The 22,124-nt window shown below is 33.9% G+C and overlaps 1 protein-coding gene across 2 annotated transcripts in view; it reads left to right on the plus strand.

The window, feature by feature from the left end:
- Positions 1–862: 862 nt before the first annotated feature.
- Positions 863–22,124, plus strand: part of LOC123557720 (uncharacterized) — a 64,904-nt gene continuing 43,642 nt past the window's right edge. Inside the window, exon 1 of one of the 2 annotated variants that reach the window (XM_045349364.2) lies at positions 863–1,215. In XM_045349364.2, coding sequence (XP_045205299.2) covers positions 1,148–1,215 — 68 coding nt within the window. In that variant the 5' untranslated portion in view covers positions 863–1,147. Of the gene's footprint in view, positions 1,216–14,705; positions 14,896–22,124 lie in introns of those variants that run through there. The other variant, XM_045349362.2, reaches the window with a different exon arrangement.

The following is a 22,124-nucleotide window of genomic DNA, read 5'->3' on the forward strand; positions in this document are numbered from 1 at the left end:
TTTGCAAGCTATGTTCACTTTTTTTTTCAAAAAGCCCGTTCATTTCGAGTAAAAAAAGCTCTCGTCTCCTCGTTAGCAGCTACTCAAGTTCTTAAAAGAGGTGACATTTTTATCACTTTTTTCCTGGAATATAATTATAGAAAGGTGACTAAGTATTCAGAAAAGGACAAAAATGTTTCGTTCTAGGGTGTTGTAAGATTTTGTCATTTCTTTTTTCGAATTCCTATTAAAACATATTGCTCGTTTTGAACCTGCCCGTTTTTTTTCAGTGGTGGCGGTGGGGGTAATTTTTCACTACTTACAAATTTCAGTTTTCATTAAATTTCTAAAAATAGAAATGTCAGCAGTTTTTTCACAATCATGTAATTATGACTTTTTTTATTTATCACTGCAAAACGTTTTCCTACGAAAACCAAATCAAAAAAAACAAACCAAATTTAAATCCTTGTTCAGATTTTCATACCTTTGTAAACTACGAGGTACGTATGTTTAGACTCAATGGGTTATTCCTTCAAGAAGATACAGATAGTACTTCTACTACTACTACTACTACTACTACTACTAATAATAATAATAAAAAAGAACTTGATAAAGTTTACAGAAACAGAATTACTTAATTACAAATTTGTTATATAAATTGTCTAGCAAAGCTGATTTTTATAGACATCCGAACAAAAGCGGCATCTCTGAAATCAAGCCGATATCTACAGTAGTGTAAAACAGTACAATCCTTTATGTGACTTAAAAGACGAAAAAAAAAATATACGAAGATTGGTTGCATTTCTTTTCGAACATCCCTCGTATATTTACACTGCTCTTAGCTTGAATTCAAATTTATTTTTTACTGACATTAAGACAACTGTAGTACAGCTAGCTTAAACTCGTCGCGCCGTCCTATTTTTCTTTGATGTTTAGTTATGAATTCTTTTTACATGGGATACTCAGTTTAAAAGAACTGGTGACATAAATGTGCAGTTTTAACACGGGGATTTGGTTTAGGTGGCTAACCATCGACGTTTAATTGGAACTAATTGATGGTTCATGTATACAGTCTCTGGTTCAGTTTATTAAATTTCGGACGCTTCGTTAGACCGGTTTTAGAACACGAGGTGTACAGGTCTTTGGTTCAGTTTAATAACTCGTGACAATGACAACGCAAGTGCCACAGTTGCAAGAATGTCCAGTTGATTTAGCTCCGGCAACACAGTCTACCAGGTATGTTGTTCCTTAACCTAATCTGCGACAGCACAGTCTTATAGATATGCTGTAAATTAATCTAATATCCGACAACACAGTTAGCTAGACATGTTGTTAAGCTAATATCCCACAACACAGTTTGCCAGATATGTTGTTAAGCTAATATCCGACAACACAGTTTGCCAGACATGTTGTTAAGCTAATATCCGACAACACAGTTTTCTAGAGATGTTGCTAAGCTGATATCCGACAACACAGTTTGCTAGATATGTTGTTAAGCTAATATCCGACAACACAGTTTGCTAGATATGTTGTTAAGATAATATGCAACAGTCTACCAGATATGTTGATAATTAATCTAAAACTCGACAACACGCAAATTTACCAGGCATTTTGTTAAGCTAACATATCCGACAACACAGTCTACCAGGTATATTGTTAATCTTCAAGTATATCCGACAACAAAGTCAGCCAATCAGACCGCTTAGCTAAATAGGGAAAGTGTAAATGTAGGATCGCAGTGTCATGAGTTCGATCCCCGGGCAAGGTGTATGTGTTCCGTGACGATTTGATAAAATACATTGTGTCTGATTTCGTCTCATTCATGTGGGGAAGTTCGCAGTTACTTTCGGAGAACAAGTTTGTATTGGTACATAATCCAGGAACACTGGTTATCATAACTTCCCGCTGTACATAACTGAAACAGTGTTGAAAAACGGCGTTATACCAAAAAGAAAAAAAAAAAAAGAAGACAACACCGTGTGTCAGGTATATTGTTAATTACGATAACACTATCTACGATGTATGTTGTTAATCTGATGATTATGAAAATTTTGTTATAGGATCGGAAATTTAGAAGATACTTGTAGAGAATTACGTTCTAGAAACAAGTTTTTGCAGTCGATTGTCAGTTGGGGAAAATAACACAACTCTTTTATTACTTTTATGCGCAGTACATTTGCGCAAACCAGCATTTCTATATTTGATATGTGTTACATTTATTAAATAGCATAGAGATTGAGATAGTATTCTATTATAGTGACATCTTTATGGCACTGATTTATACATATGAAAAATTACAAATAAAATTTTAAACACCCGTCCCAACGGGCCTGTAAGTCATCTTACACAGATGTACAACTGAAGTTCATGGATACACACACTAAAAGAATGAAATAACCGAGAAAGACGTGCTTAAATACTTTTTGAGTGATTTCGTGATTCATAAAAATCTGATGGACTCACAGACACTTGGGGTTCGGACCTCCACACACCCCATTCTCCTACGCCCCTGGTTAAGTTTAGCCAATATATTTTAGCATTTTACCATGTATTAAGCATAGGTGACGATCATAAAACGCATTTTGTAACATTTCAGCGTGTTTTTAAAAAATGCATTTTTACCATCAATGCTCTCAATATTACAAGATATGAAACATCTCACGAACACTAGGGAACCAATAGCCAGTTAAACGTTTAAATGAACCCCTACCAATGAATCACTGGTATCAATCGTCAGATCTGTTACCATTCTGTCAAATGACACCGGTCCCGACAACTGTCGTTTGTATTCCGACGAGAAATCAATAAATAATATAAATCAATCTATCTAAATTCTATGGAACACTTCCTTGCGAATAGATCCCTGCTTTGAACTGCGCATATCGTTGCCGGGTACCAAAATTGATACCGTTTCGACTGCATTATACCAGATTATCGCTTCACCACGTGTTACACGAGGTTTGTTTATATAAAGAAGTGTAGACTAGCTCCTAGACTATGATATATCTTTTTACATTTTTATGATTGAATGTAGTGAACTGAGCCAGTCTATATTCTATGTCCAATATCATAGATAATTTCAACATCAGTCCTGTGTGAAAATCTCTAAAATAGACTGGCTTTTGTCTCTATGAAATTGAATTTGTCAAAAAAGGGAAAAATATAGAAATATAGTTATTATCAGTCTAGTGGCTAGTCTAAAAGAAGTGATGATCTGGTTTAACATAGCCGTAATAGTAACGATTTTGGTTCCCGGTTTATGACATGCGCTACACAAAGCGAGGGTCCAGCGCAAGCAAGTGTTCCCATTGTTCGTGCAATGTTGCATATCTTGTAGTATTGAGAGCATTAATGGTAAAAATACATTTTTTAAAAACACGCTGAAATGTTACAAAATGCGTTTTATGATCGTCACATATGCTTTATACATGGTGAAATGCTAAAATATATTGGCTAAACTTAACAGGGGCGGAGGAGAATGGGGTGTGTGGAGGTCCGAGCCCCAAGTGTCTGTGGATGGACTAGTGTAATAACAGCAGTTAAACAGAATGGGAATGTTGTTGGTTTACATAACATTTGCCAAACTATCAAGTGCATTATAAACATAATATTTAAGCAATTCCTGAAAATGCTCTGTAATTGTCGTGAAAAGTATTGCAATATATTTTAGTTATTCTCAAATTAAAGGTTTTAATAAAATGTACTTTAGGTTGCATTTTACAAACTCAATACAGTACAACTCGTTTACAACTGTAAATGCAAACTCCAACGCAGTGATCTCTCTTGCCGCTTCGCTCATTGATCGAAGCGGCAAGGGAGATCACTGCGTTGGAGTTTGTTGTAAATGTTGCACTAATAAAATAGACTGGTGGTCAGGGCTATGGATATGTATTGTATCGGAATATTTCTATAAAATGCTTCTTCCCCTTCCTTTTGGATCCGTCCATGTTTACAAACACGTTTGTTTATTTTATGGACTGTATTGTTCATGCGTGTTGATATAAACTCGCTGTATATATACTAGTTGGGAACCATTTTCCGGACACATTTTCATATTTCGGCTCCATTATTCCCTAAAAATATATTTGACATAAATGAAGCCCACACTGCACAAACTTCAGCTCCTTCCGCAGCTGATGTTGTAATCAGCATCGCGTTTTGAGGTAAAATATGGGTTCTCAAATGGGGTCACTGAAAGAAGTTATTTTTCCAGTGAGGTAAACCAGTATCCGGACAAATATTTTGACGATGTTTTGCTGTTAGTTTGATATCGAAATAAGTAATGAAACTATTTTTTCACAATTTTTTATTATTAATCTCTTCAAAAATGCACATGAAACATAACCCGACTTTCAAAAGCAGCTACGAAAGCAAACCGAGTTTGACTATAAAAACCCGAATTTCGTCTAACACAAATTCTTGATAATCCCAATAGATATAGAATAAAATTAGTGCAAAAATCGACAGCCCTGCATTTTATTTAACTATTAACATGAAATTAAAAGTAGCACACGTTATCAGCAGACAATCAATATGTAGTTTAATTATTTTTCCCTACTTGATGCCTCAGCAAGTGTAAACTACTGCGCATGTGCAATGCTATCGTCACGACCCGTAAAGACAGGAAATTGTTTTGTAAACACAGGTGAGGTATCACCATAAAGCCCAACATTGTACATCCTTATTATAAAACGATGTGTTGAAGACATGAAAAAGAAACATGTAAATGACATAGATGAAACATTTACATGAATAACAACGAAATAAAGCGGATATTACATGTGTCCGGAAACTGGTCCTGTCCGGAAACTGTTCCCAACCAGTAACATAAATATAGCTTAAAGTCGAATGAAATTTTAATTCAGTCTTAATTGATATTAGGCTAGCCACTAGACTGATAATAAAGATTTTGCCATAAAAATATCTTTTATTCTATGTGAAAGTGACAAATTCCAGTCTAATTTACAGATTTTCTCACAGAACTGATTCTAATATTATGATTTTGGACCTAGGATATAGACTGGCTATATTACATCATAGTCTAGGAGAAAGTCTAAATTGTTATATATGTTCTTAATTTCGAAACATTCTCAAATGGAGAAAAAGTACTTAGTGGTTTTATATCTCGCGCTATATTCATATTTACAACCGACTGGTAATCAGGTTTGAAGCTGATAAATCAGGTTCAGTAAACGTGATTAAATGTCAATTAGGCGTAAAAAAGTTGTTTGTTTCCGGTATCCCGACCTACCCTAAATTTTTGGCCCGACCCTAAATGTTTTTATGACCTTGGAGAATATTTTTTTCAACTTTTTAACAAAAAGTTGCAAAACTGCATTTTTTATGCTTTAAACAAGGCCAGTTATGTTAGAAATCAACTTACTGATGCACTAAAGGCATAACCCCCTTATTTGTATTCATTTTCTTGACACAAAAATAATTTCCGAAAAGTTTACCTTAATAAAAAAAATTCAAAAAAAAAAAAAAAAAAAAAATCGACCTACCTACCCTATTTTTTTTAGCATGTTACTGGAAACAAAAAATTTTTTTAGGCCTTATCAAATATTTGAGGTCAACATTCAACCTTTACTCATACTCCAGTACGACCTTTACGTACTAGTAGCTCGGCTTCGACATACTTTCCGTAAAATTAATTATAAAAGGAAAGTACCACAAAAAGTTTTCTAATTATTATAGTGAGTAATTCTATAAATATTTCCAGCACTATTATTTATTTATCTAGAATTAAATCAGTCACACATTCAGTTTGCTGCATTACCATGTGATCAGTATTTGATCTCTGTGCAAGTCTAAGTTTTAATTTTATTCGTGAAAAACATGTCAGTGTCAATTTATATCAAAATTTGTCGTAACATGTTTCACTCTGACAAGGTGGCTGATTTCTGCCATTTCGTGTTTTCGCCCCGCCAACACGAAATGGCAGAAACCAGCCACCATACTATGACAAAATTCATTGTATGTGACGACTTTCCCTTAATCAGCTGGATAACAATGCGTTCTTTTGATATCAATTTGATAAAATATGTAAACTTAAACTGTTGTATCGAAATACAAAAATTCATATTGTAAAATTGAAAACCTGGTCACGCAAAGTGCTTTTATTGTCTCCTGCCATAAAAGTAATGTAATTCAGATAACCCATTTGATTTAGAAAACAACAACAACAACAACAACAACAACAACAAAAACCCCGAAAAATTGGTCGTTATCCTGACATTTTTTGTTGTTGTTGGGGTTGTCTGCCTACCGACTAGATAACCTTTTTTAATTTGATATCTTTGTATGTTTTTTTTTATTTTGCAACCGCGGTAAACTTTAAATATAATCTCTGATTATAAATAGTGCAGAATTAAGTGAAACATATACCAGTTAAGCAAAGAACCAAGGGAGCGGCACTATATGGCCCCTTAAAGCAAGTGGCTGCTTAAAACAGTGTGAATATAGAACAAAATGGTATTCGGAAAGTTTTCTGACTGACATAGCTGTATATAGATATTTGAATAATCCGAGCGCTACAGTACATAGGGTCTGAAAACAGATTTTATGAACAAGCATTTTGTGATATTGGAACATTTCTTTATACGCTGAAATTAGTAATTGAAAAGTTAAAAAAAAAGAAAAGAAAAAGAAAGGTTCAAAATATTGTGTAACATGTTATAAGAAATAATATCACGGTTAAGCAAATATAGAATAACTTCGCTTAAACCAGTGCAAGGTCGCGTGAGGGATGTTGCACATTTCACTACATCTTAAGAACAGACTCAATTAACAATATCATACTGGACACGATTGATTCTGCCTTTGCGACCAGTGTAGATTATGATCAGCCTGCACATCCGTGCTGTCTGATCATGATCTGCACTGTTCGCTACTCAGTCAATATCTTTTTGGTATGCACCCCTTTAAAAGTTAATGGTACTGTCACATTGAAAGACGGACAAGTTCATTATAGAAATTTAGCTTGGTAAGGGTTAAACACTCTGGCATAAATTTGCTTGATTTCATTCCACGTGTTGAAAGTATTTTCTTAAAACGATATCTTGGTATTATCTCTCAAGATAATATTTCTGATACAACAAGGTTAGAATAAGTATCATGTCACAATTTACTCCCTTTGAAAGAACGGAAGAACGGATCCTTAGGCCATTCAGTATCTTACTTATCAAATAGGATTGCCAGTAATGGAATGTACAATACACACCCGCCGTAAATGCGACGAGTGAGGGGGTGTCCTCGTTGTTTCGAAGATGTATGCAATTGTCAGTTTTACTCTCAATGACCTCGATTTTGTCCCTACTCGAACTAAACTTGACAAAGAGTTTATATTCATCAATGGACATGTCAGTGTTCAAGTGCTTATTCTTGGACGTTTAAGACGATCCGTATTCCTAAAAGATTGATCCCTAAACACGATGTCAATTTTCATGTCACCCTGTGCTTAACTCACGGTTCATTTAGCCGAATGCACATCCAGAATTATTATCAGTTCAGTTGTAACTCATATATTTTGGTCGATGATACCACTTTTGGCAAAAAATTTCACGAATTTAAAGTAATTAGTATATAGGTTTCTTCATAGGTAGGCGAGTTTTGTAATCTTGTTTGTCACCATTGGAAGTCAAGAACAGCGACGATATCATCTCTGAAACGTATGTTATTTCCCAAAATATTCAGACTAGAATAGTTACAAATACTAGCTGTATTGAATTTTAAAATTGACCATGCAATAAGGATATTCTATAAAAAAATACAGCATTAGTTTTTCGTATTTTTGACACGGTAATTGTATTTTGTTAAATCGTACAGTATCAAGATTATGCCTTTACATAATTGACTGACAATGCTACACACACAGCATTTAGGGGCCCACTATTTAAACTTCTTGGGGACGGGGGCGGCGTGGCTTGCATTTTACTCGGAGACAGAATGTTTTTTTCCGCTTTTTGTGAAAGTCAGAAATTTTTATTTTCAGACCTTGAAGATCAGAATATATTTTTCACAAAAGATAATTTCTTTTTTTTTGTTTAATTCAAAATAATTGTGTTATCCAAAAACTAACAGGCACGTTAAAGAAATACGTTGTGTATCGAGTAATTTGCTTTAATAATATATGTAAGTCTCTTAACTAACATTTTTTGAATAAGAAACAGGTTGTTTCAAATTATACTTGTACTCTTGAATCAGATTGTGTATACACAGTATGCTGGGGTGTAGGAGTTATTTCACAGTTGGGGGCCAGAATGGAGGAGATTGCGGAGGAGGGTCCACATCCTACAAAAGTTTGGTATTTTAAACGCTAAATCCTGCATTCTGCTGAGTTTTAAGAGAAAGAAAAGTTTGTATTTTAACTAATTTATTTTTTATTGTAAAGAGTAAGAAATTATAAATATTGTTATTTCATTTTTTTTGTCTGTTTGAGAACTGCGTTTGAATAAAATGGCCGCATCTATTTTTTTTTAAAGTGTTGCAACCTTTCTGTTTTAGGGGGGTACGGGGGTCCTCCACCTGAAAATTAAGAAATCTGTGCATGTCAAATCCTGAATTCTAAGAGGCTTTCAATAATGAAAATATGGCAGTCAGTTACTCTAGGTTTAAATCATATTACATCACACTATCCTAGAAAAAAATGAGAGGGTGTTAATTCTTTGTAAGAGTGGTACCATTGATGATTGTTTGAAAAGTCAAATGCAGAACTCTAGTATGCTTTTAGGATAAAACTATCTATATATTCTTACCTTTAAGAAGGAAATTTTTTAAACACTCAAAAGGTGGTGCTCCCCTCATCCACCTCCGTGCTCTTAGTTTATACATAATTTATTTTAGGTCGATTGTGAAGCAAGTTCAAAAACTTCTATTAATCACTTTCGACACCTCAATCCATCGCCACGAGGGTATGAGAGAAGAGAAGCCAGTTTCGCTTTTATGCTGAGCGTCAAGTTTGGGAGCTACTGGTACCATTTTTCACATCTTTGGTATGACGCGGCCGGGGATCGAACCCACGACCTCCCGCACCCGAAGCGGACGCTTAACCACTAGGCTGTCGTGGCGGTTTTTATCGTGTCCTTGTTCTGACAGAGCAAGTAACGTTGATAGACTTTTTTGTCCAAGTCATATTAAGTTTTGAAAACTTAAAAAAGTCACATTAAAAACAAATAGACTCCCTCGCTACAGGTAAAGCTTTTTTTTCACCTACCTGTCAATTTCCATTTCTATTCATATTTTATTGTTTTAATCGCAACCGCCTAAAACTCATTAAAATATCTCGTATGCAGTGAAAATATTAAGTCACCTGACATATTAAGGTCAAGATTGAATAGGTACAAATAGGTAAATATACTCTTACGTATAAAACATAAGGAGATCATAAGGAGATACATATCCTGGTTTCAGTTTACTTTGTAAAACTGAAAGGCTGCATATGACACTGTATAAAACAAACATACTTGTAGTTGACTTGTTACATAATCTCATGATTTATTTTCACGCAAACTGACTTTTGCATTTCTTTTGATTGTCATTTGTTGGGATAAAACATTCGTCTACATGTACATCGACGCAGTCACACTTGGTGGTGTTGGGTCAAGAAAAGCATTTAACTATATCTCGGTAGTCTTGATATTGTAATTTTAGAATTGGATGCAAACTTGTTAGCCATCAGGTGTTGAATAGAAACAAATTGATATATGGCTGCTTAAGGCAAGCGGATGCTTAAAACAGTGTGAATATAGAACAAAATGGTATTCGGAAAGTTTTCTGACTGACATAGCTGTATTCAGATATTTGAATAATCCGAGCGCTACAGTACATAGGGTCTGAAAACAGATTTTAGGGACAAGCATTTTGTGATGTTGGAACATTTCTTTTCGCTGAAATTAGTAACTGAAAAGTTCAAAAAAAGAAAGGTTCAAAATAGGGTGTAACATGTTACATGAAATAATATCACGGATAAGCAAATATAGAATAACTTCGCTTAAACCAGTGCAAGGTCGCGTGAGGGATGTTGCACATTTCACTACATCTTAAGAACAGACTCAATTAACAATATCATACTGGACACGATTGATTCTGCCTTTGCGACCAGTGTAGATTATGATCAGCCTGCACATCCGTGCTGTCTGATCATGATCTTCACTGTTCGCTACTCAGGCAATATCTTTTTGGTATGCACCCCTTTAAAAGTTAATGGTACTGTCACATTGAAAGACGGACAAGTTCATTATAGAAATTTAGCTTGGTAAGGGTTAAACACTCTGGCATAAATTTGCTTGATTTCATTCCACGTGTTGAAAGCATTTTCTTAAAAATGTATCTTGGTATTATCTCTTAAGATAATATTTCTGATACAACAAGGTCAGAATAAGTATCATGTTAATACAATTTACTCCCTTTGAAAGAACGGAAGAACGGATCCTTAGGCCTAAAAAAATGTTTGTTTCCGGTATCCCGACCTACCCCTACGATCCTAAATGATTTTATGGCGTTCGATATTTTCGCTATGTTTTACACTTTGCTTTGTGTTGCTCTTCCTTCATTGTAAAGATAAAATTCCAAAAAATCTACTTACCTACCCTACGTTTTTCTTTTTTTTGGGGAGGGGGAGGGGGGTGCGGGTGTAGCATGCTACCGGAAACAAACAATATTCTTTTAGGCCTTAGAAACAGTCGTAAACAATGGTTAAAATCAAGGGTTGCAGGCATTACCGATTAAACTAAACATTTTATTGGCAAAACAAACCCAATCGTTCATTTATTAATTGCTTGAAATAACAAAATGTATAAAATTATAAACAGGGGCTGATCAAATCAAGAAATTGTTGACTAACTTTTTATATGGTAAGCCACAAAAAAGTCCTTTAACTATGACACTATGATACCAGAGGTTTTATAGTTACTAAATTGATAATTATCTCCATAGTTGTTTTAAGATTTAATGCATTTTTTCCATACACACCTACCAGCCTTTTATGTCATCGATCGTGGGAGGGAAACCACCCTATGTATGGGAAAGAAAAGGGCATGTTTTGAACAAAATCAACAGCTATTTCGGAGAAAAAAGATATATATTGCACATTTACGGTCACCATATACAGAGTTTTCTTTATCCTGATTGTTATATATTTTCACAGGAAAATTTTGACATACTGAACTGAAAAGTGAAAAGATTATCTTAGACTTATCTAATGCAATTTGATGGAAAAGTATCAACTGCAGCTTATTACATTTGTATAATAAATGACCATTAGACATCACTTTTATGACTTTGTAGAGTTATCTTCCCCGGGGCACGACCCTGTTGAGAGCGCGATGATTGGATGAAATCGACTGCTCCCTTGCCGACTTGTTTTTCGATGACGAAGAATAGAATCGTTGCTCACCTCTTTTTAAGTCCAAAACTTAGAGTAAGAGTTAAGAACGGCAAATATTCAATTCGTCATAACTCTGCTTAAAGCAAATTTATGCTTCAGAAATGTTGTAGACTATATGTAGCTGTAGAATGCAATGTTTCTACACAGTTATTTAAGATCAACTGAACATCGTAATAGTTTGCTAAAGCTAGACAAGGACCAGTATGCGGATTTCGTGAGAATTGGCCATTCAGTATCTTACTTATCAAATAGGATTGCCAGTAATGGAATGTACAATACACACCCGCCGTAAATGCGACGAGTGAGGGGGTGTCCTCGTTGTTTCGAAGATGTATGCAATTGTCAGTTTTACTCTCAATGACCTCGATTTTGTCCCTACTCGAACTAAACTTGACAAAGAGTTTATATTCATCAATGGACATGTCAGTGTTCAAGTGCTTATTCTTGGACGTTTAAGACGATCCGTATTCCTAAAAGATTGATCCATAAACACGATGTCAATTTTCATGTCATATGTCAATTTTCATGTCACCCTGTGCTTAACTGTTCATTTAGCCGAATGCACATCCAGAATTATTATCAGTTCAGTTGTTACTCATATTTTTTGGCCGATGATACCACTTGTGGCAAAAATTTTCACGAATTTAAAGTAATTAGTATATCAGCTTCTTCGTAGGTGGGCGAGTTTTGTAATCTTGTTTGTCACCGTTGGAAGTCAAGAGCAGCGACGATATCATCTCTGAAACGTATGTTATTTCCCTAAATATTCAGACTAGAATAGTTACAAATACTAGCTGTATTGAATTTTAAAATTGACCATGCAATAAGGATATTCTATAAAAAAAATACAGCATTAGTTTTACGTATTTTTGACACGGTAATTGTATTTTGTTAAATCGTACAATGGACATGTCTATGTCAAGATTATGCTTTTACATAATTGACTGACAATGCTACACACACAGCATTTCGGGGCCGACTATTTAAACTTCTTTGGGACGGGGGCGGTGTGGCTTGCATTTTACTCGGAGACAGAATGTTTTTCCCGCTTTTTTTAGAAATTTTTATTTTCAGACCTTGAAGATCAGAATATATTTTTCAGAGTATACAAAAGATATTTTTTTTTTTTAAATTCAAAATAATTTTGTTATCCAAAAACTAAAAAACACGTTAAAGAAATACGTTCTGTATCGAGTAATTTGCTTTAACCTTTAGCCTGCTGCCGGCAAGTGATTCTGCCTTTGCGACCAGTGCAGACCAAGATCAGCCTGCACATCCGTACAGTCTGGTCATGGTCTGCACTGTTCGCTATTCAGTCAGTAAAGTTCCAGTAAACACCCCTTCTAATAATAAACAGTATTGCCCAAATTGAATGATGGACCAGTCCATTTTAGAAATTTAGCAGGCTAAAGGTTAATAAGTCCATACAGAATAGCTAAATGTAGGCCTCTTCAATTACATCTTTTAAACAAGAAACAGTTTGTTTCAAATTATAGTATACTCCTGAATCAGATTGTGTATACACAGTATGCTGGGGTGTAGGAGTTATTTCAAAGTTGGGGGCAAGAATGGAGGAGATTGCGGAGGAGGGTCCACATCCTACAAAAGTTTGGCATTTTAAACGATAAATCATGCATTCTGCTGAGTTTTAAGAGAAAGAAAAGTTTGTATTTTAACTAATTTATTTCTTATTGTAAAGAGTAAGAAATTATAAATATTGTTATATCACCTTTTGTCTGTTTGAGAATTGCGTTTGAATAAAATGGCGCATCTCTTTTTTTTTAAAAAAAGAAGTGTTGCAACCTTTCTGTTTTAGGGGGGAACGGGGTTCCTTCCGCTGAAAATTTAGAAATCTGTGCATGTCAAATCCTGAATTCTAAGAGGCTTTCAATAATGAAAATATGGTAGTCAGTTACTCTAGGTTTAAATCATATTACATCACACTATCCTAGAAAAAAATGAGAGGATGTTAGACCTTTGTAAGAGTGGTACCATTGATGATTGTTTGAAAAGTCAAATGCAGAACTCTTGTATGCTTTTAGGATAAAACTATCTATATATTCTTACCTTTAAGAAGGAATTTTTTTAAACACTCAAAAGGTGGTGCCCCCCTCATCCACCTCCGTGCTCTTAGTTTATACATAATTTATTTTAGGCCGATTGTGAAGCAAGTTCTACAACTTTTATAAATCACTTTCGACACCTAATTCCTGATGGAATCTATCGCCACGAGGGTATGAGAGAAGAGAAGCCAGTTTCCCATTTAATGCTGAGCGTCAAGTAAGGGAGCTACTGGTACTATTTTTCACGTCTTTGGTTTGACGCGGCCGGGGATCGAACCCACGACCTCCCGCACTCGAAGCGGACGATTTACCACTAGGCTATCGTGGCGGTTTTTATCGTGTCTTTGTTCTGACAGATCAAGTACCGTTGATAGACTTTTTGTCCAGGTCATATTAAGTTTTGAAAACTTAAAAAAGTCACATTAAAACAAATCTCGCTATAGGTAAAGTATTTTTTCACCTACCTGTCAACTTCCATTTCTGTTCATATTTTATTGTTTTAATCGCAACCGCCTAAAACTCATTAAATATATTACTTTAGGCAATTTAGTATGCAGTGAAAATATCAAGTCACCTGACGTATTAAGGTCAAGATTGAATAGGTACAAACAGGTACATATACTCTTTCGAATAAAACATAAGGAGATCATAAGGAGATACATATCCTGGTTTCAGTTTACTTCGCATAACTAAAAAGGCTGCATATGAAACTGCATAAAACAAACATACCGGGTATTTGTAATTGACTTGTTACATAATCTCATGATTTGTTTTCACGCAAACTGACTTTTGTATTTCTTTTGATTGTCATTTGTTGGGATAAAACATTCGTCTACATCTACATATACATCGTACATCGACGCTGTCACACTTGACTATTGCGTGATTGGTGGTGTTGGGTCAAGAAAAGCATTGAACTATATCTCGATAGTCTTGATATTATAATTTTAGAGTTGGATGCAAACTTGTTAGCCATCAGGTGTTGAACAGAAACAAATTGACAACAAAATTAAAAATGTAAAACATTTAAAAGGTCAATTTCGGGTTAACAAGGTAGTTTTGGATTTAACTTGCTAGCATAATACAATTCGAACGCTTAAAAATCAAACTCGACAAGATAGTTTGAATTTAACTTTCTATCCTGATAACAATCGGACGCGTAATAAAGCAAACTTGACAAGTGAGATTTGAATTTAACTTGTATTCCTGAAATAGTCACGGTAATAAAACAAAGAAAGGGGTTAAAACTTGTATGTAACAGTACGGAATAAACAAACTTGACAAGGGAGATTTGGATTTAACTTGCTAGACTTAGAAGTGTCGAGTGCTCAATCAGACAATTTTGGATTAAGTTTGTTAGCCTAGCAATAGTCGGACGTATAATAAAACAGAAGTGAAAATGACACCAGAAGTACCAGTGACGGCCGATTGTCCAGTAGAATTGCCACCGGCAACACAATCTACGGGGTATGCTGTCGGTTTCTATAATATGATAATGATAATCATCATCATAATAATCATTATAATGTTGTATTAAAGGCGAGTTGTAAAGTACATTTGGAAGCCACAATAATTATTACGAAAACAACTTAGTTTATTGACAGTGGATGCATCATTAATTTTTAAAAATTCATATTATGCCCAAAATTCTTATTTGAAAATATGAGCACTCACTACCCAGTATCTTTGCCAACATGTATATAAATTTGGGGCGTTCCATGAGAAAACCTGTATTAGTGACAAAAAATTTCAAAATTGAGATAACACAATATTTATAACGAAGATTCTTTTACCTTTCAAATCTGAAAATTTGAAGTGGTTAGCTTCATTATTTCAAGACTTACAATACTTTTAAGTAAGTCATCGGAGGCATTTTGAGACTTGACGTTAAGAACGTCATGAAAGCAGTATGACGTCGTCGTGCATGACGTGTATTTTTCAAGTCATTAATAGGACAAATTATGCGTATCATTTACTTAACATCATGCATTTGAATATTTAGGAACAGTTTAAAGTGATTTTGTTGAAAAATAACTTAACCGCATATATTTTATTTCGGTAATGACCTTCTATCAATACACCTCTATATTTCCATGATGCATGGGTGCTTTGGATTTTCCGTTGCCATGACAACACAAATAATATTTATATGAAAAATTTGGTAGAATTTGATTTGCCTTAGATAACTGAATTACAATAATATTAATTTCTAGTTTCTGCGACAACATAAGAAAATCAATGATTTTCCAGTATTTAAACTACTTATTATGCAATAATTATATCATGTCACTAATACATATATATATATATATATATATATATATATATATATATATATATACACGAGTGTGTGCCAACAGTACTTTGTGTTGGGTCTCAAATTATACTCGAGAGATGTAATAAATCTACCAGTAAACTACGTTTTGGTGAGGCGAGAATTAGTGGCATGAACAGGGTTCCGTAGTAAACACAATTTACTATTTACAATGCCACTAAAAATGAAGATGTTTTTAGAAAAAAAAAGACTATTCCCGATACGACATTTAAATGTGATTTTAAAAATACACTTATCTCTGAATTATATAATATTTATTTGCACTGAATCATTTTCCTTTATAATATATCAAATGTTTATTCAGTTATAATTAACATATTTGAACCCATTTGACTAATTTAAATTTACTTTTACTGTTTCAATAGATGATCTTAATTTCCATAAATACTTTTTAATGGCTCTTCGACATCGAAATAGAAATTTTAGTGTATCACAGTTTTATTTCATATCCGTTGCATAACAGGGTCGTTATTTTTGCATTCTGAATTATAGCAATGAAATATTTCTAATTTCTTCATAAAGTTTCACATTAATGATAAAAGCGGAAGCCGGAAAATTTAGATACATTCTGTTTCTTTATTTGAATTTTCTGTTACCACAATTAATACAATGCTATGGATGTTAATGACTTTTCCCCATTAATCGGTAGAAAATAATATATAGAATATATCGTCCTGCCATTACACACAATAGCAATTCACAATGAAATCGCTATTTCAATCAGAACGTTATAAATACTTCAGTTCAATGCAGTCAGGTCTCACTATAAGACAATTAGAATATACGTATGAAGAAGTGTATGCTTAATGCATATTCGAAGTATTTTCATACTTGAGTTACTTGTATAAATTTGAATTCCAGCTACATGTAGATTCAAAGAAATATCCGTTATTAACAGGTTACGTTAACTTTGCGGTTTTCAATGTCATTGTGTTAACATCATATTTTGACTGATCGCAATTTACTACTTATATTTTTGCTTAAAAGTCCGTCCTTGTATCATTTTCTTTTAAAGGCATTGATCTCCAGATCTGCAGATCGTAGGACGACGACAACAACACAAAAGAAGACTTTTTTTCATATATCAGAAAGTTATTGCTATATTTCTTAAGAGAGTTTAGAAACAAGGAAAATTCATGTTTTAATGTTCATAATATGGTCAAACTTCAATTTTAAGAATGATCCTCTTTTATCAAAAATATTGAGGTCAGTGCCTTTAAAAATACATATAAGTCTTGTAATTCTTATATTCTTTTCATAATTCACATCATGTGATCGCCGTGATGGCATTCAAACGGTACGGCCAAAGAAAATATTGACTCGCTATCAACATTTATTTAAAGTTTTTTTTATAATCTACAGCAGTTATGTCATATAATGGAAATTTAGATTTTGTCTGTTTTATCAATTTGTCTTGTAACAAATGACGAAAAAAAGTTTCACAGAATGATTTTGCATTATATAATAGGCTGATATTGCAGTAGGCCTAATGGAAAATTAATTAATATAATTATACCGTTTTCTTGGCAAAATCACACTGGTTATTCGGATACCTACTCGAGTGAGCGATGCCGCCCTCGTGTGATTTATATACATGTAGGTTGTATAGGGTATATAAAAACAATACCAATGTATGACACATATTTAAGCATTTTGAACATTTTAAAGACATATAGTCCGAGGAAATGCATTAATTCGCACTGGTGAAAATATCAGTCCTCAATAATATTGATATGACTTCAAAATTTGAAGAAATGTAACGAAATTCATGTAATTTGACGTTTTGAGACGTATTTTTCTTTGTTCGAATTTGAGATAACTGAATTTGGCACTCTCCTTGGTAAAACTATGCATACTCAACTACAAAACGAATGGATCGTGTACCTGCAAGTTATTTTTGTTGTTAAAATTTCAGTTATATGCATCCTGTCGCTGTTTTTGATGGTACCGCTGACGATGGATGAAAATAAACAATTATACTTACCTGTTTGCACATGGGTACCGTCCTCGTTATGTCAATGAACATTTATAAAACTCCCCGCAGCGATTACTTCCGCAAAACGGTACACGAAAATGAACGCAATTAAAGGTAATCGCTTTGAGGATCTGGAAATAAGAACTGGAAATGTGAAACTCGACCTTTAGTAGATCTATCTGATTAGAATGTTAACTTTAAAAATGTAAAGAAGTGAGTTAGCAGTATTTCACCAATATCAAATCTTCCCTCACACCCACCCTCTATTCTACACATTCTATCATCTTGCCTACTTGGAGTTTTTCTTTTTCTCCTTCAGTCTCATTATGAAAGCGACCAAACTTGTCGTTGCACCGTGCAAAAGTGCCTATGTTAAGACTGACCTTCTTTTTCTTCCTGAAAGGGAAATCGGACCCTCTCTCTGGGCATGTATTCGTATAGGGAGAGGCTGCGGCTTCAAAAATCTGCCTTTTATCGTATCTTGTAATTATAGGTGCACCATCCATTAAGTTCGTGCTAATTATGCGACTTATTTACAAGTGCATACAATATACACTACTGTATAAGTGTCTTACAGGTGACTAACTGAAGAAAAAGAAGCAGATAGGGAAGTCTGGTTATCAGATCCAATCTCTTTTTAATGTTTGTTCACACACTCCTCACAGCGGTTGTAAACGTTAAATGTACGTCAAGGGAGAAAATCTGTGAGATTCAAGATTTCAAGATTTTATTTATAACTGGACCCATACGGGCATCAGTATTATAATAACAACAAATTTAACAAAACAAACACTTAAAGGGCCTACATAAAATAAAACAGTAGTTTAACGGTCATAATAGATCTGATACAAATATTTTGTAAGCTAAAAGATAAAAGACGGTGTACATTTAGAATTAACCAGGTTTGAAAACAGTATTTAAACTGGCCAGCAGATAACTGCTAGTGACAAAAACCTGTTCCTCCCAAATAAGTACGGACATTCTATAGTGTACTGAAATTCATCTTCTAAAGATGTATTATCACACAGGTAACAAGTCCTGTTATTGAGCTCAATATTCAAAAATATCCCTCTTTCGACTTGTAACAAATTGTTCCTACATCGGAAATGACACATGGATATTGCGAGATTTGTTGGTAAAACTTTAAAAATAATTTTCAAACTCAAAGGTTGTAATAAATATTCTGTAACACAAACTTTTTCTGGAAATTTGCAAAGTTTTTTTCATTCCAAGATTGAATAAACTGGCCTTCAACCTCTGTTGTACAATATTGCGGAAATACACTGGTGGAAATACTGATTGATTCAACCAGTATTCAGCAAATCCAAGTTGCTCTAAAAGTTCTTTTACATATGAAATCCAGGAACAATAATTTACATTTTCTGATGGAGTCTCTACATGAACCTGTAAAGTATAAAGTTTATCATTTTTTTGTTTACCATTAATAATTGTACACCAGTAGTTCAATATTCTATTTCTAATTATAACATCTATTGGTAATACACCAAGCTCGCCAAAAAAACATGACATTAGGTGTCGACTTTTTTAACCTTCAGTACCATTGAAAAAAAATTAAGCTGAACACTTTTAACAATGCTAACATCACCGCAACCCAATACCTCTGGTCCATATTGGTTGAACCACAGACTCAAATAAACGTAATTGTAAATCAATACTAAGCTGCAACTTCCTACATTTTTTTCAACAGAGCATACATATTTTTTCAAGCTTGGTCAACCAAATACATTTTAGTTTTATCGAAGTAACCATTGTTGTTAAATTAAATTCCTAGATAACTGAAGTCATCTACTACTTCAAGTGCCGCATTATTATAATAAAAGGTAGACTTATTTCCTATTTTTACACGTGAAAAATAACAACCTTAGTTTTATTGGAATAAACTGTAAGTTTCCAAATATAACAATATTCTGACATAACATTTAATGCAGTTTGTAAATCATTTTCAGATTCTGCAAATAATACTGTATCGTCTGTATAAAGTAACAAAAATAACTTGAACACATTTCTGAAATATCATCATTTAGCAGGTCCTTTACATTGTTTGATAATTCCACTAGTCCTGAAAAAAATAGGCATACGTGAGACTAAATCATTCAAGAAAACAGAAAATAAGATTAGTGATAAATTTTCACCTTCTCGTACACCAGTTGAGCTATAATGAAGAAATTTGTTAGACCTTGGCTACTCTTTACACAAGATTTGGCTTTATCTTACATGCATATTTAGCCTCAAAGACTTTGTCATCAATGATATGCTGCAGCAATTCATTCCATAAACACATACGGTCGACAGAATCAAACGCTTTCTTGTAATCTACAAAGGCACAATACAAAGGCACAATATAAGAGCAGATTGGTTTGTTTATACTTTAACTTACTCCCCTTAGATTCATAATCACCATTTGCAATACAGAATTAGCAACAGACGATAAGACAGTTAAGATGATATTTTGTTAAAGTTAAGTATCAGACGAGCTGTAATAACTTTGAAATGATGTACAAAAAGTTGCCCAGAGCAAGCATAGGGTGGACCCAGTTCACCAAAATTTCTCGTCGTTTTCTTTTTTTTTCATTTCCCATCCTTTTCGCTCTGATTTTCAACATTTTGATGATAAGCAAATTTCTCGATGCTTGAATTGTTCGACAAACCTGCAAACCTACTAAACGTCATGTCCTCTTTACCTATCTTAACAAAGCGCGTAGCTACCTTTACGCAAATACGCAGCTGCGTAGTGAAAATCTGGCAACCATACACAATTAATTGGCTAGTGTCATGCAACGGAGATGGCTTCATACACTATCATTGCTTACTTCATATTATGTTTGAAGTACAGTAAACTCCGGTTTTAGCGAACTCATCGGGACAAGCAAGTGCGTTTTCGTTATAACCTGAGTTTGTAATAAAAATAAAGCGAACCTGTTTCTTATAGACATTATTTGTATAGGAAACTGATTTATATGATGAGTTGATTTAATTAACGTGCATTGAAATTCACCAATTGTCTTTGTAGTTTTATAACAATTTAGGTACAGTTTTTCAATTTATCTCATAATCCTGCTATCTGATTTCTTATTTTGTAATAATCCTGACCATGTGAAATATTACAATCATACGCTGTCTAGGAGGAAATTTCTATAACAAAATTATAATACTGTGTTAACAATTAATAAAATGTTGGTTGAGAAATCGGAAAAAATACATTTTTAAGGCTAAAAGCTTTTGAATGATTTTTGTGTAACACTGCAGACGTATTTGTCTCGCATAATATTTACTTTATCTTGACTGAGTGCGAAACTATTGTAACGGTATATGAATAAAAAATAAGATATAATAGCTTCACGCTCAGCCTTTGATACATAGATATATGTTAATTGTACTTAAGTGTATGAAAGTATCAACTAATATCCCACAGAAATAAATCAATAGAAATCATTCATACACCTAGTTAATCTTACGCTATTGACACGATACAAGTCATACGATAATACAGTATTTGACAACCAATTCACAGTGAGATAATATGCTCTTTCTATATAAGTGGTGATTTAATATTTTCAATGCGTATTACGTAACTAAATTATATGTATAATATTCGAAACACCTAAACAACTTTTTAAAATCATCAAAACAAGATTAGTGTAATACTTGGTTTTAGATGTCGTTTAGATAATACTTGTTTTATGATTCAATATTCTTGGTACGAAATCTGCCATGCTAATGTTAAAGCCTGAAATTTTCATAGTTTCGCACTCGCCGTTGTGATCTCGCGCTTCGTCTTTCACACCTTTCTGTCATGGGAAGGCGATACCCGAAGCGCGAGATCAAAATGACAAAGCATGAAATGGAGTTTTTTTGTTTTTTTTGTTTTTTTTTTCGCTTCACCACCGTGATGTTTAGCTTCACCATCGTGATTTCGCACTTCACGCTTCACAATACGCAAAGTGTTCAAAGCGCGAAATCACGATGGCTTCACCACCGCTATCTCGCGCTTTACAGCTCGCCAGAGAAAGAGATGCATGAAGCGCTAAGCGCAAGATCACGAGGGCAAACTGCAAAATAATTTAAAAGGAGTAAGAAACATTTTACAGAATACTGTTTTAGTTGAAGAAAAGATAATAATACATTTTAACGAAGTTGGCATAATGCAGACGTCGATGACATTCGCCGAAATATTTTCCATATGCAAGGCATCAGTTTCTTATTTGGTATATTTGTAACAATATTATGAAACTTAGCATGTTTTTGTTGACTAGTATTCAGTTTGGAGTTATGGCAAAATTCCTTTTAACAACTCTCGAATATATACTTCTACAAACATCTCTTGTTATCCAATCATAATCATGTTTTGAAAGTGTGTTACCACCA

The sequence above is a fragment of the Mercenaria mercenaria genome, chromosome 5 (assembly GCF_021730395.1).
Source record: "Mercenaria mercenaria strain notata chromosome 5, MADL_Memer_1, whole genome shotgun sequence".
Classification (NCBI taxonomy): Eukaryota; Metazoa; Mollusca; class Bivalvia; order Venerida; family Veneridae; genus Mercenaria; species Mercenaria mercenaria.